General features: G+C 47.3%; 1 protein-coding gene across 4 annotated transcripts in view; it reads left to right on the forward strand.

Moving 5' to 3' along the window:
* The window catches only part of Ncam1 (neural cell adhesion molecule 1), a 291,408-nt gene that overhangs the window by 245,299 nt on the left and 30,282 nt on the right, over nt 1-15,827 (forward strand). For all 4 annotated transcript variants that reach the window (XM_052188394.1, XM_052188397.1, XM_052188395.1 and 1 more), the window contains 5 exons: nt 2,610-2,760; nt 3,015-3,199; nt 3,537-3,633; nt 3,965-4,135; nt 5,639-5,770. In XM_052188394.1, the coding sequence (XP_052044354.1) occupies nt 2,610-2,760; nt 3,015-3,199; nt 3,537-3,633; nt 3,965-4,135; nt 5,639-5,770 (736 nt within the window). The remainder of the gene's footprint in view (nt 1-2,609; nt 2,761-3,014; nt 3,200-3,536; nt 3,634-3,964; nt 4,136-5,638; nt 5,771-15,827) is intronic.

Below are 15,827 nucleotides of genomic sequence, written 5' to 3' on the forward strand. Positions count from 1 at the left end.
TTGTACTCTGTCACTTTTGTCTTTGCCTCTGTCACTCTTATCTAGACTTGGGGAGATGCTGGAATTTATCAGGAAGCATTAAGGAGATGTTAAATGAATTATCATTATAAGTGGAAAGAAGAGCCTTACTCCCAGTAAAGCAGACACCCCCACTCCATTTTCTAGAAGTATCTTCTATCTTGAATATTTCACTTTGGACATAACTGACTTCCAAGCATATGCTTCCCATGAGGCTCCGCAATTCTATTTTTTTTTCCTATTTGACTCATTCAGAGATGAAGATCATAGGCCGGATGAGTGCGGCACTTGGGATTGTGTTACAGCCAGGTTCATTCTGGATGCTCTGAAAGGCTTATCACTTTTACCTGGGAAAGGGGAGAGAACTGTTTTGATGAGAATAATTAGAGTTGCACATATTTTTTAAAGAGAGAACGATCTCTTTACTGTAATATTCTTATTCCACTCTTATCTTAGCTCAGCGGCTCCCTCTGAGGGAGCCTCAGTGGTCAGCAGGACTTTTGGTTGAAGTGTCTTTTGGGTGTGTCCCTGTGCCCGAAAAAATTATTTCAGGAGGAGATAACCTGATCACACAGGAGTCTTATCAGTGTAACCTCCAAGGGGTGACTCTATATCTGACAAAGGGTCCCATCATCAAACTTGCAGTGAGCCACTACAGATTAGGAAAACCCTATAGAAATTGTCTTCTTGTCTGATGACATCATTAAGTGACAGAAATCTCACACAGAAATATAGGCAAGTAGGCAGATTTTTTTAAATGAACCAAAAAAGTCCTGCAGCCACTCTGAGCTTGTCTTCAGACATTTCTGAGCAAAGGCTGTTTCTATCTTGTTTTGTACTAATGTTCCTACTTACGTGCCTCACTCTGCCTTCTTTCCACATGGAAAGGTCCCCCTTGGATTCCTGAGAACTGTGTATACAGCAGTCTCAGGAAAGCATGATCTGGGTCACATAGAATCACAATTCATCCCAAGGTGGACAAGACCCTGTGTGGACCTGGAGCTCCTTCTCCCTTCAATTCTATTGTACTTTAGGTAGGAATGATGAGCAAACAGGTTAACTTTTTAGAGATACCAGCAAGAATGACTTCATGCTCTCAGTGTCCCTGAAACAGACTGATAGGTGAAAATTTTGTTTGACATATAAAAATAGCCACTAAGACGATCCACTATCAGCCTACAAGAAAAGGAGTCCTGGGATCTCCAATAAACTGTATGTCTCTGAGCTCTCTGGGACAGTCTCCTGTCACCTCTCTTTAATGTGTATCACTTCCTAGGATGCAGGTTCTTGGTCAACACGCCTCCCCTATTGACAGGACATCCATCTCTGAGAGAAAGGGCTAAACACAGCTGTAAGCAGAGATGGTTTTCTTTTGTCTCTCCTTCCCTTGTTGGAAGCATGTTTTAGGTCCCAGATACAACTCAGACAACTGAAATGGACCTGATTCAAACAGTGCAGGTTACTGAGGGAAAATGGACTGTGTGACATAGTTCTGCTGAGATTGCTGTACAAGGCCAGAGACACTTTTTCAGTTTGGTCTGGGTTTGGGTTTTGGTTTTGGTTTATGAATCTCCTGGACTGGCTGACAACGGATATTGTGGTTCTGCCCTCTGGGCACCTTCTAATTGATAGAAACTGAGGTTAAATGCCCTTTAATTCTCTGAGGAGCAAACCTAATAGCTTAGCAGATGCAGCACACCCTCTTGTCCTCTCTACTGAGCATCTTGCAGTGGACCTAATGGCCCAGCTTACATAGAATAGGGCCCTTCTTCAGTTTACCAATTTTCTGGGAAATCTGGCCCAGGAACACCTGCCTAAACCCTTCAATGGCTAGCAACCCTTTTGCTTAGAATGCCAAGGAAGAAGCCCTTGCAAATATTCTAATATCCATTGCCTAGGGATTATGTGCTGATTCATTTCTTAGCAGTGCTTGTAATTCTAGAGGCTGAGTAAATTAATGGTCAGAGACTAGAGATGGATGCAGACTTTGGTGCAAAGAATTCTGGGTGAGCCTGTGACTCTTTCTGCACTGTTCTTCGAGAGGAGCCTCTGTTACTTTCAGCTTAGCAGGGCATGAGCTTTGATTTGTTTCCACATTAAGAATGAAAATTGTCTTGCAATCAAGCAGGCAGGAAAGAGAGACATTTATAGGAAAGACACTTCTTGCATTTCTTACATTTGGGTCACTGGCATTTCCTAGTACACATTCACACACCATAGAACTGTGGGTGGTAGTCAGACCAGAAGGAAAGGCCAGAGGAGAGTGGTAGACAATGCCTTGATAGGATCTGTGCCAGCCAGGGCTTTTGTTTTCATTTTAACACACCTCAAACTAGTCTTGGGAGACCGTACTATGCCCCCAACCAACCGAGTCCCATTTTCTTTTCAAACTGCTTTAAAGTTTCTACTCTGCTCCCACACTCTCCTCCATTATGAAATTGGGGATGTGAATTTAGGAGGTCGATGTAGAGAGAGGACTAGAGACTGATTGTAGACAAGCAATGGCCTTGTCTCCTAGACCCATGCTGCTCTAGTTGGCCCTGCCCTCTGCCTCACCTCAGTGTCTGATGCTGTCCCTTTCCTCCTGGCAGACTATGGATGGGCACATGGTGGTCCGCAGCCATGCCCGTGTGTCCTCCCTGACCCTGAAGAGCATCCAGTACACAGATGCTGGAGAATATATCTGCACTGCCAGCAACACCATCGGCCAGGACTCCCAGTCCATGTACCTTGAAGTTCAATGTGAGCAATAACTTGGGAAGGAGTGGGTGGAGGGAGGAACAGTGAAGGGTCAAGAGCTTCAGCTTCAGTAGAAAGTTCTACCTAGTGCATTCCCCAATGTGAATTCCAACATAAATTCTCAAAGTTCCCAGAGCTCTACTGCTCCAGGCACCAGCTCTCCTTTGGATCAGGCTTACTTTCTAGTGCCAGAAAACAGACTCTGGGTGTTCCAAGAAGGTGGAAACTGTTCTGATGGTCATTGTCCTTCGTTGCAGATGCTCCCAAGCTCCAGGGGCCTGTGGCTGTGTACACTTGGGAAGGGAACCAAGTGAACATCACTTGTGAGGTCTTTGCCTACCCAAGTGCCACCATCTCCTGGTTCCGAGATGGTCAGTTGTTGCCAAGCTCCAACTACAGCAATATCAAGATCTACAACACCCCATCTGCTAGCTATCTGGAGGTGAATTGGGGGCAGGGAAAGGCAGGGTGGAACAGGCTGTGTGGTCATGGGACGAGTTTCACCATTTCTCCTGCTTCTCTGGCACATCCAGAACTGGGGAACATAGGGTGGAGAAGAAACCGAGGTCCCCATCCTCAGCTTCACTGGTCCTGGCCATGTGCCTAGGCCGGGACTGGGAAAGGGAATGAATCTCTTGATTCTTGAGGCACTGAGCTCCTTACACTGAGAAAGATAATGTGTTCCCCCCTGATTTACTCTTTGCTAACTGTATCTATGAAATAAATTGAGTGTGGCCACCCATGGGACACTGTAATCCATGGAGTTTATCCTTCTACAGGTAACCCCTGATTCAGAAAATGACTTTGGAAACTACAATTGTACAGCCGTGAACCGTATTGGACAGGAGTCCTTGGAATTCATCCTTGTTCAAGCAGGTAAGTGCCATTCGTGGTAACTTCCACACCATCCTTGCCCTCGATGGCACATCTTATACATGTCAAGGATACCAGTGAAGGGGTAGAAGATGAAGCCAGGCTCTGAAGAGTTAGATGCTGTTAGCCACTTAGAGTGAGAGAATCCAGCTATGGGATAGGTTGAGAAGAATGTGCAATAAGCTAGGAAAGTGGAATCTCAAAATTCAGAAATTCTTACATATAGTTATAGTATTCCCTAAATAAAGCAGAAACATAAGAGACATACTTCAGATTGGGCGTTTGTGGTCTTGGGCTGCATACGTGACCTGGGTGTGCATATGTATTCTCACAGACACGCCGTCTTCTCCATCCATCGACCGGGTGGAGCCATACTCCAGCACAGCACAGGTTCAGTTTGATGAGCCAGAGGCCACAGGCGGAGTGCCCATCCTCAAGTACAAGGCTGAGTGGAAGTCGCTGGGTGAAGAGGCATGGCACTTCAAGTGGTATGATGCCAAAGAAGGTGAGTCTGGTCCACACCCTCGGATTCATCAGATCATTGTTGTCCATGTAGGTAGGGAGCGTGCAGGGTGTCACCATCTGCCATCCCATGTAGCTTCCTGTAGAGATAGGAACTCTTCAGCTAGAATTAGGACAGGGTCACGCTTCCATAGAGTTGTTGGCCTTCTGTCCCTTGCTGCTTCAGGACCTAGTTCTTGTGACCTCATCAGGACAGGAAGGACATCTGCAGTGATTCCCAGAAAGAAGACCTGATTAGGTGCCGAGCTCAGTGGGAAAGTGTGCAGAGCATCCTCCACTCTGCTCTCTGCTTCCTCTCTGATGATACCTAGGCATCCCTAATGGTCTGTACCCAGGAACAGTCGTGTATCGCTGACAGTAACCAAGCTAGCAAGATGACAGACAGATCTACTGCGAATAAATCCTGTTCTATCTTCCAAGTTAAGTCAATCCAATAATGTCTTTGAAGAAAATATCCCCATCTCTCTCTCTTCCTTTCTATCTCCCTATCTTTCTTCCTCCTTCCCTTCCTCCAACCCTGTGTGTGTGTTCCTACCCCCACCCCCCACCCACTCCCTCCCACCCCTGTCTTCTCTGTGCCCCTCTTCTGGAGTCAGCATCAAGTATCCATGGATAGATAAAAATTTCCTGGATCATTCCCCACCATTATTTTCTGGCCTTGAAAATCATGAGCTCAGTTAGGCTGGCTGACCAGGGAACTTCAGCAGTCTATGATCTATCCATGTCTAGCCCCTGTGCTGTGTTGCAGGAGAGTGCCTCCATCCCGGATTTTACATAGCTTCTGGGGATTTGAAATCAGGTATTCCTCTTGTACAACAGACATTTCATCCACTGAGATTCCTCCTCAGTCCCTTCTAGTTTAAAGGATCACTTCTACGTATATTTTAATTATGGGGAACAGTCACATGTATTTTTCATTCAGTCATTTCTAAGTACACAAGCCAGTGGCATTGAGTCACAACTCTCACTGCCGAACAGATTCAGCACATGTCCATCACCTCAGACAGAAACTCTAATTCCTCCTCTATCCACCACCATCCTGCTGCCGCTCCCTAGCTGATCATCCTAGGTATCCATGAGAGTGGAGTCGTACGCTATGGTCCTCTAGCAGCAGCATATTTATTTAGCAGAATGTTCTCAAGGTTTACCCTGTCGTACCATTTGTCAACATCTCACCCGTAAGATTGGGTAAATACCCCACCATTGCTCCTTGCTACATTTCGTTAGCCCATTCATCTATTATATCAAAGTCATCAAGGATGCTTGTGGCTTTTGACCGCTAGTGTGTTCTTGGGACTTCACGCTGCAGGCGTGAACACACGTGTACAGGTATCTGTTCATCTGCTTTCAGTTTTTCTGCCTAGTTGCCAAGCAGTGGTTGTGTTTAATTTGCTGAAGACCTGCCATGCTGTCTTCCACATCTACTTCCCTGCACATAGGCACTCTCTTTTAATCACAACCCCCGCCCCCTGTTTTCTCACGACAGCCAACATGGAAGGCATCGTCACCATCATGGGCCTGAAACCTGAGACAAGGTACTCGGTCCGGCTGGCGGCCCTCAACGGCAAGGGGCTGGGGGAGATCAGCGCAGCCACTGAGTTCAAGACACAGCCAGTCCGTAAGTACAGCCAGCTGCTCTGTCTCTCTCCACATTCATACTCTTCCCTCTTTTCCTCAGACAGACAGGGACACTGAGCTGCCCCCTATCGTACCTCAGAAGATAGCTGTTGACTTTCCGATTCCCATGTTTCTAGTGGCCCACTCAACTTTCTGGTTCTCAGGGACGGCTGATCTACACTCACTCTTCTCAAAATGTGTGGAGGCTCCAGTGGGAGGCCCAGCTTATTAGAATAGCAGCCAGAGGCCACCAATGATTAACTGTGGTGGAAGGTCTGAGGCGGGAGGGGAAAACACACAGGGCAAATGGAAGGAGTTGGGAGCACTGCCTTTTGAACGAGGTCACAGAGGCCCCTCAATACTTTGTGACTTGAAGGAAGACAACAGAGACAGTGACTGCCTATACCATTAGTGCCTGCGCTTTTGACGCAGTGGTGATATTAAGTTATAGAGAGAAAAATAGAGTCTTCTTTGTGAGGAGGTACAGGTACCCACCGTCTAATAGAGGCCCTGCACGTGTCTGATTCTCCCTTCCCAAGATGACTCCCCAGACGTCTCTGCCTCTCGGACTCTTTCAAGCGAGCTGCTCTCCCCAGGTTCCACTCAGGGCAGCCTCTAGCTTCTCTCTGTCACTCCCTCCAACCCTAAATCATGTTTGGCCGGCTTAGCCTTCATTTCCCTCAGCAGCCAGGCTCTGGACGAGCCTTTTCCTGACCATGTTCCTCTGCCATCCACACTGCTACCCCACAAGGCTCCTGGGTCCCTCCAGCCGGTGAAGACGCTGTGGAGCTGCTCTCCTGGGTGTCCAAGCTCTCCCCAGGCCCTGATTTAACCCATGCAAGACCACACTTTGCTTCTTTGTCTGAGAAGCAACTTGGGAGCCTACAGAGAGACCACCTTAACCTCTTCCCAGTGATAGGGCTGTTTCATGGTCCTTCTGCAGGGACTGTTTCTTTCTGTTGAAAGTAATTTGATGATTTGAGTTTCAGCTCCATGTGCTCTGTGGATTCTGGTCATTTCTTTTACATCTTATTTTTTTTCCCTTGGGTCTGTCTCTTGGCTTTTCTTTCTGTCTGTGTTCCATCCATGGGAAATGCAGATGGCCCTCCTCCACGTAAGTGCCTCTTCATACCTCATTACCTGTTTCCATAGCGTTAACACCTAGTTCTAGTTCATAATTTAGTTCTGGACCCTTTTTTTTGTCTCCTAGAGGCTGAAGTAGATGATGCTGTCTGAGCCCTAACCACACTGACCTTAGTCTAGCTGTGCCTTTGTTAACATACATAGGTCACTCCGGGAGGCTAACCACTACTGTTCTAGAGCATGCGACTTCCGTGTCCTTTGAAATTGTCTTTATTTATTAATCTTTGTGTGTAGTGATTGCTGTGTGGAAAAGATAAGGTCTGCTGAACCAAGCATGGTGGAAATCTGCAGATGGTCTCTGAGTAACAAGCTAATAGCAACCCCTCGCTTTAGCCCTAGTGCCAGCAGAGTGACGCCTGCCTCCTGAGGACACTGTTCCAAATATGATCGAGGAAAAGGAGCCAAAAATAATCTTCCCCTTTGTTTTTAGGAAGTAAGAGAATGGAGCACGCATGCTTCCTGGCTTACCTGTTAGTTAGGAGATAAAGAGGAACAGAGCCAACTGGTGGGAAGGCCTGGTGGGGGCTCTCAGAAAGGTGTAGCCACGCTGTGTCCTGCAGGCAGCTGCCTGCAGTGGGCATGGGGAGGGAGCTAAGCCCTCGACTCTGGTCAGCTGACAGCATGCATTCCCATGTTGGGAAAAGACTGGTCGCTTAACTCAGAAGCAACCCAGTAGCATGGAGAGAGGCGGGAGATTCCCCTTGGAGTGACACTCTAATTATATAAACTGGGAACACACTACGTTGAAAACAAAGGAGACAAGAGAGGTAGCAGGTGCTACAGAGAGTCGAACTGGCCCTGACCCTTCAGCCTGAAGAGACACCCAGCTCCCAAAAGTCACTTGGCTAAGGTCTGGCTCTTCCTAGGCTGAGCACCTTGAGAACAGAGAGTGAAGGTACCTGACAGACCCGGACAGAAAGATACTCGGGAAGCTATGCGCCATTCTAGGAAGCTGCTAGATCCTAAAAGGCACTTGGGGAAACTTATAAAGTATTTCGAAATACTGCAGCAACCATAAAAACTAAGTTGCTGAGTGTGGATGTTGTGCCATCAGCCAAGTTGGTGTCAGCTAGGGAAGGTGTCAGAATCAGGACCTGTGGGACTGAAGGGTGCAGACAGGGAATAGTGAGGAGGACTGACAGCTGTGCCCCAGGGGAATCTGGTGAGAAAGCTCTTCCTTCTGGATCCTTCCAGCAATCCTAAGCTGCTTCCTCCAGACCCTTCTCTACAGGAAATGATCAGTAGCAAGGACTGGCTTTGCTAGCTAGAGGAAGGGAGGCCCAGAGAAGACTTTCTGTTGACTGTCTTCTCTGCAGCAATTACAGTTGACTTGGAGGAGCCTGACTTGGCCCCTGAAGTCACAGTAGTTTTCATTCATTACCAGCTTGGTCCTTATGAAGATAGTATTATTGGGGGTCGGGTGTTGGGTTTGTTTTTTTTAATATAGCAGAAGGAATTCTTCAAGTCATGTTAAAAATTATGTGTTTAATTAAAATATTTACTTTTACTTTTATTTCTTAGTTTTTAAAAGAAGGAAGCCCCTGGACTTGGTCTTTTATTGTCTAGTAGTATGAATGTAGATGATTAGTGGAGACTCTGAGTGTCCTCTGCAGAAGGCTGTGACCCAGCAACGATTAGCCCAAAAGTTGATTTTCTCAATCATATAATAAATGTATGATTTAAAGAGTTAATAAGCATCAGGCCTTATGGGCCTTAAGAAGCTTTGTGGGAGGCTTAGGTGAGAGGATCATAAGTTCAAGGCCTGCCTGTGCTACACACTGAGTTTCAGACTACCCTGGGGAACATAGTGAGACTCTTATCTCAAAATAAAATGAAAAGAGAAAGGACTGGAGATATATCTCCACCGTGGAACACTTGCCCGGCCTGTGCAACACCATAGATTCAAACCTCCAGGCAGACAAGGAGGGAGGAAGGAAAGAAAGAAGCAATGAAAGAAGAAAGGAAGGAGAGAAAGGAAGGAGGGAGGGAGAGAGGGTTAAAAAGGAAAGATTACTTTTGACAAGCAGAATTGAAGTGTAATCTTAGAAGCGTACACAGAATATAAGCGTGGTGATTTTGTAAACACTGGAACAGCACGCTCCCTAAAGAAACCTCAGTGGGAATCTTTCCTTTAACCCTCATAAGCTTCCCCAAGTCACTGGTGCGGGTGTGCCGGAGAGCATCCTGCCTGTCCTGAGAATGGACACCGTGTGGGAGATGAAGCCAGTCTTTACCACTGCTGAGACAAAGCCTGCTTTTCTACTGTAAAGCCGCAGGTCTTCACAAGGGTCTCCTCTGGGTCCTTACTCCCATTTCTTGGAAGACAAGAAAGCTTTCTGAAACCAGATGAAGAATCATCCATAGACTGATCTGTGTGTGCTTCTCCCAAGCCTGCACTCATTCACTGGCACCATTGCCCTATCCTATAGGACTATAGGTGTAGAGACACAGACCGACTTGTGGCTCTGAGCTTGGGACCAGAGCGGAACTCCTAACCAAGCTGGAGAGACAAAAGGCACAGGGCAAGACTTGGGAGTTGGGAGTGGTTAGTTAAGACCAGTGTTGGGCATTGACTAACTGCTGGAGTTTATTGGGATGTTTCAATAATAGAGGTGCTTCCTTGGCTCCTAGGAAACCTCTGCACAGTCAGGAGTGTAGGGTAACCACAGCCAGAGAAGAACAGGCACAACTAGCAAAAGCCCTAAGGCCTCCCAGCTAGCTGCGAGGCAAAGCATGGTTTAGCTTTTCGAGGGTCTTCTGTGTACAGTGCATGGAGGAGAAAAGAGAGCAAACTGAGCTCCAGCCTGGGGAGTGTTCTGTGCATGTGATTTCAAACTCGATGCCTGTGTGTCGAGACCCTCTGCTCATAAGTTCGTGATCTGCTTGCCGGGAGAGACTGCTTCCCTGCTGGAAATTTGTACTCTGTCTTCTTGCTAAATCTCTTTGCTCTGTCACTGAACCACACACTTGTAGAACGAGGCCACTTCATGGCCTAGTTGCTACTGTTGATTTTGCTTCTATGCTAAGAAACAAGATAGAGTATATCAGGTGCCTGTTTTTTAAAAGATGTGTCTCTGAGATTTTTATCTTGATATGCTGTCCCCACTGTGACACATGCGAAGAAGCCTTAAATGCATTGCAGTGCACATGATTAAAATGCAGAAGTTATTAGGCCTTTCCCAAAATAACACAATTACACAAACATCTCAGTACACACACACACACACACACAAAGAGACTGAAAAACATTTACCTTAATTAACTGAGTCACCTACTCATGAAAGATTGGTAACCAAACTGCTATGACATCAGGGACACTGGCTCTGATGGTGTCGTCTGAGGCAGCTCTGCCAATAGCTTTCCCATTCTGTCGCCCAGCTCCCAGAGGAGCCTGCCTTCTGTTACTGCTGACGGACTTCTGGATACTTGTCAATCAAACGCCAAAGTCCCATTCAGTGTTCCAGTGTACAGTCGCTAAGCATCCTCCATGCTGAAGGGTACTTGGGATTGTTTGTGAGGATCCTGTATATTTAATAATTCCTTTCCCTGGGGGCCTGGGGATGATGCTGAATGTTGTTTGTCTCACTCTAAACAATCACCTCCTCTAGGGAGGATTTTTGGAAAGCAGCCCTGTTTTCAGAGGCTTCTGTATAAAAACCAACTGTCCCTTGTCATTGAAAATGGCCAGTTTCATGTCCCTCAGTTATTGAGGTTAGAGAGTGAGATGTGTAGGTTTTGCTATATGTGCCAGGAGGGAGGGGGATGCTCAGTCATTTAATCACTCGCTGTATACAAGTGAGGATCTGAGTCCAGGCCCTAGCACTCACATAAAAAAGCCAGGAGCAGCCACATGTGCCTGTGACCCCAGGACCAGAGCTCAGGGACAACAGGGCTTTTGCTGTGTAGCCAGCAAGACTCTCTGAATCAGTGAGCCCTAGGTTCAGTGAGAGACCCTGAAAGTCTTAGAAAGTAAGGTGGATTGGGACCCGAAAGAGGGCTCACTGGTGATGAGCCTGTTCTACACTTGCAGGGAATCCGACTTGAGTTCCCAGGATCCATGTCAGACAAGTACCTGTAACTCCATCTCTAGAGGGTCTGATGTCTCCTTCTGGTCTTCTCAGGTCCCTACCCTCATATACATCTACATGAAGACATGCACATATACATATAATTTAAAATAAAAAAATTTTAAAACAAGGTGGAGAAGCGATCGAAGAAGACTCTGAACATCTGGTTTTGATGTGTGTGCGTGCGCGTGCACACACACACACACATATACACACACACACACACACACACAGAGGAAATGTACATAAAGACATTCCTATATAGAAACACATATCCAGGGTGTAACCTGTACAGCCAGTCTCTTTCCTTTCTGAGACTCCCATTAAACTGAGGCTTAGGTGGGGAGCTGCTGCTGCTGAGGGGCAGCCTCTTGTCCCTCAGAGCTTATGGACACAGGCAATCACGCCCAAGTGGCTGTGTTCAGTCGCGGTCTGAAGCCTCTTCAGCTGCTCCTGGCCAATCCCTTACCTGCATGCCAGCCTTATCAGGCTCTTGGGCTCAAGGTGTGTACTTAAAAGAGAGCCCCGCGCACCGTCCGCTAGCGTGCCAGCTACTCGTCCCGCGTATTTTTTTTTCTCTTTCCAAATCGCTTCACACCGTCTCCTCACACTGGGACCCCAGGATCGCTACTCCTATTTCTTTTTCAATTCAGCATCCATATGTTCCCAGTGATCTATTTTCCATTTTTTTTCACCTTCATTTTTGTTTCTCCAGTGGCTCCTGCTAACTCCTCCACCCTTGTTCCGTTGTCTCCTCGAGCTAGTGAGTATTGCTTTCTTCAGCCCCATCCCTACAAGTACCTTTCCACTCGTCTGCCTACAGTTATAGGCTTCTCTGGGTTCACCGGAAGATAACACAGCACTGGCAAAGGAAAGTCACATGGGGGGTGGGGTTAAGAGAAGCAAAGGGAAAAAGGAATGGACACAGGGCCTCTCCGGGCAGACAAGTGAAGAGCTTTGCTCTGGATGGGACGCCCTGCAGACAGATGCCCTGAGGCCGCTTTGTATACTTGTGATGTGATTCCCAGCAGGCCAGACCAAAGCAGATATTTGGAAAAGCCAAAGGAATTTACCAAGGGGAAAAAAAAATCTCTGCCCTGCCTGCGGGGTCATGTGTAAAACGCTTTGAGGCGTCCGTTGTGTTTTTACCCTTTATTTTAGTTGGGCTTAAGCTCTGAAATTATAGAGCACAGCCTGTAGCTTTCACTGTGTCCATAAGTGCATAGACTCCTCATAAATATTTGTAGGGGAATGAACGGTGCCTGCTCACAGGCGGGCCGCACAAATTGCTGAATACTTTGTGAGTGGCGCTTGCTGATCTCCGCTCTAAAATCAAACGGTGAGCCTCCTCCCACTGCATACCCACCGTAAAGAAAATAACGAAGGTTTATAGCATTTCTCAATCTCTGCTCTTCTTACCCTGGACGGGCATCTCTGACCCAGCAGGAACATGAACTGGGCCTTTGTCACCGTGGGTGAGCCTGGCTCTTTCCTCTCATTTCTCTTTACTGTGCTAGACTTTATTACTTTGAATCTGGAGGAGTGGAGCAGGTCTACTCCTTGGAAACTTGAACCTGGCTTTCTAGTGGGGGAGGGGAGGGCTGTGAGGGGGTGTGCCCGGGGTGATGTGGGCACCAGCCCAGAGCGGCACACCACAGCATGGCCCTGCCTACATGGCTTTAGGATCCCTAATACTGCAGAAGTCCCTGTAGTCTGGACTCAGCCTCAAGCCTTCTTCCTATCATTTTGCATAAGAATCTTCCCTTCCATCTCAATCCAAGCTGTGCTCTGTGGCCAGAGGAGTCTAGGCCTTGGAAGCAGACTGCCATCAGTTCAGATCTCTGCTCTGACCTGGGACCTCATGAGCACAGATGAGTCTCTTTGGAATCCCCAAATCTCAGATTTCTTATCTCTAAAACTAGACTCCCCTTTATGATATACAGATTTGTAAAAAAAAAAAAAAGATTAAATTAAAAAATACACAAAATATAATTTAGTCCAGCATTTAGTAACTGAATTTGTTTGAAAGAATAATTGGGGATACGTTATCTCTTGCTACGTGAGTCCTTTGTCAGTAAAATCTTTGATAATCTCTCCAAAATATTTATATTAATATTGATAAATCAAGGAGATGGAAATGAGTGACTGATGCACTATGATATATATGCACACTGATATGCATAATTTGTACTTTGGGGTATGCGAGTTTTATGTCCTTTCTGGCCCTCACCATTTAGTGCCCTTTCTGTGTTTCCATAGCAACCTGGCCTCTTCCTGTCCTTCCAACCACAGACCTGACTAGTGAGTACAGAGCCCGCTGCTCTGGGCAACGCCTCTGATCAGACGCTTGCAGTAGCACAGACTATGGTGTGACTGCACGGAGGCTCCCAGCCTTGAGTGGATTTCTAAGCATGCTGTCTGTTTGGCCAAGAAAGCAAATGGAGCCTCCTCCAAAAGAATAAGGGGTGGATGTTTGTGCTTGAGGAGACCTTTCCAAACTGACATTTGTGCTTAAAACAGGAAAGGATTGGAAAAATGTGAGGGGCTGGGGGCAAAGAATAGCATCTCCTTCCCATAGTTTTACTGTCCTTGCCTCATGGGACTGTGCTCATGGAGGGGGGAGGGGAGAGAGACGGGGGGAGTGCAATAGAATAGTGAGGAAAGCCTGGAAGCAAGAAGAAACCAGAAGAAAAGGAGAGAGCTGCTCAGAGAAAGGTAGAAGGAGCTGTGTCACCTGACAATATGGCTGCCCTGTCTCACAGCAGAGCACACGGTAGAAGGAGCCACAAACTCTTCATTCTGTTCCCCCCCCACTCCCACCCCTCCCCTGCACACACTTGGTGCTAGTAAAACAATAGAACAAAGCCACCTCCAAGGCTGCTGTGTTGCAAGGGCTAGATGTGTTCACTCCAGACAGTAGGATCCAGGGGACAACGGCCTCTCCCTAGACCAGCCTGAGAGCCCCTGAGTCTGCGCTGAAGACTCCAGGCTGGCCTTAATGATGTGGAGCCTCGTGGGTGCCGAGGGTCTAAAGCCCCCAGCTAGGCAACAAGGGTATTTGCACATGACTGTGTGTTCCAGCACTCGCAGCCGGCAGCTGGCAGCCAGGGTTTTCATTTCTGGACACAGGGAGAGCCTGTCCTGCCCCCTCCCAAGCAGCAGTCAGCTCGGGCTGATGACGGGTCTGCAGAGTCCAGCTCCCACACCCAGGCTAAGGCTTCTGACACATAATTAAAGAGGGGAGGGAAGAGTTTCCTGGTTGTGTGTACTGCATGGAATGGTTTTTTTCTTCCTCCTGTGGAAGACAGCTATGGTCTGCCTTCTCAGTGTTCCTCTGTGTGAGCTGCAGTGACTCTCAATTCCTCATGCCTCTGAGGTTTGGTGTTCTGGGAGGAGCAGCACATGACAGTAAGCTGGACTCCCCCGCATGGGTTTGAGGGTTTTCTTGTTTGCTTGTGGTGTATTTGCATTTAGGAAGGAATGCGGTAACAATTCCCCTCTACCATAGCATCTCCCGAAGTCGCCCCCCCAACCCTGTCCCCTCCCCCCTCCTGCTGTATGTGTCCCAGGCAATAGGAGAAAGCTACAGGACCCATTTGCACACCCCTGTCCTGCTGGAGACACCTCTTTGCATCTTGGTCTTGTCTGTCAATGAAACACAATCTTGGCTCCAGACTTCTCCCGAAGAGGAATGAAGTATTTCTCCCCTGACAGGTGTTTCAGTTTTTATCCTTCAGACGTTTCTACCCACAGATAAGATGCTTAGTTGTGAAATCTGAGTAGGAGGTTGGAGTCTGTTTTATTTGAACCACTTGACTACTGACCCAAATCATAAGTCCCAGTGGACAGGGAGATAAAGGAGTTAGCAGGAATGTGTTCGTCACCAGCGAATCAAGATGCAGAGCATGTGAGGCACTGGGCAAAGGAAGCAGAGTAGCTGTGTCCTGTAGAACTCCGTCAGTCAGATAACTCGGGCGAAACTAAGTAATATCGCCTACAGAGGTGTGCGTTTCTGTGTGTATACATACGTGTGTGTATGTGTGGTGTGTGTGTGTCTGTGCATGTGTGTTGTGTGTGTGTGTGTGTGTGTCTGTCTGTGTGTGATAACGATCTGTTTATAACCATAGGTAAAGATAGTTTTCATAAAGAATATCAAGAGGAACTTCTTGTCACATATAATCCCTTCCGAGCATGTGTGACAAGACCCGTGTGACAATAGACCATAAGAGCGTGCATTGTGTCAGCTCACAGTGGGAGAGGGGTGTAGCACTCAGCTAAACCCCTTCTCCCTCATTAAGCAGCAGCGTACTTTCAAAAGATGTCTTGATCTTATATCTTTTCCCTTCTCTCTTAACCTCAACTGTCAAAAGCTAGGACTTCCTTCCCCCACCCCCAGGCCTGTGAAAGTTATGATAGGAAACCTAAGAATTGTAGGGCCGGTCATTCAGTCCCACACTGCAGTGTGGGATAAGGCCCATGGCAAAAGGAATATAAGTGAACTCAAACAGGAAAACCCTGGTTCACACTGTAGATCTCCTTCCTTAGCCACGTAGTCTTGGCAACTCTGAAGGCATCGTTGGATCCATAAGTACTTAAGTGTGTGTTTAATGAGTGCTGGACCAGGGCTGGTTCCTGCTATTTGGTATTAATGCAGCCAAAGTGTCAATTGCCAAGAAGGTACTTAATCCTTTACCTGTGGTGGCCTTTTCCTTGTATGTGTGCCTTGGCTCTTCGGAGTCCCATAGGGTGTTAAGAATGTCACAGGTGTGCCATAAGGAAGTGGAGTGAGAGACTCCAAGCCGTCCCTTTCTGGCCAGAATCTACCCAGCATCCTTCAGTCATCCCCTT

This window comes from Apodemus sylvaticus, chromosome 7 (genome assembly GCF_947179515.1).
Source record: "Apodemus sylvaticus chromosome 7, mApoSyl1.1, whole genome shotgun sequence".
Classification (NCBI taxonomy): domain Eukaryota; kingdom Metazoa; phylum Chordata; class Mammalia; order Rodentia; family Muridae; genus Apodemus; species Apodemus sylvaticus.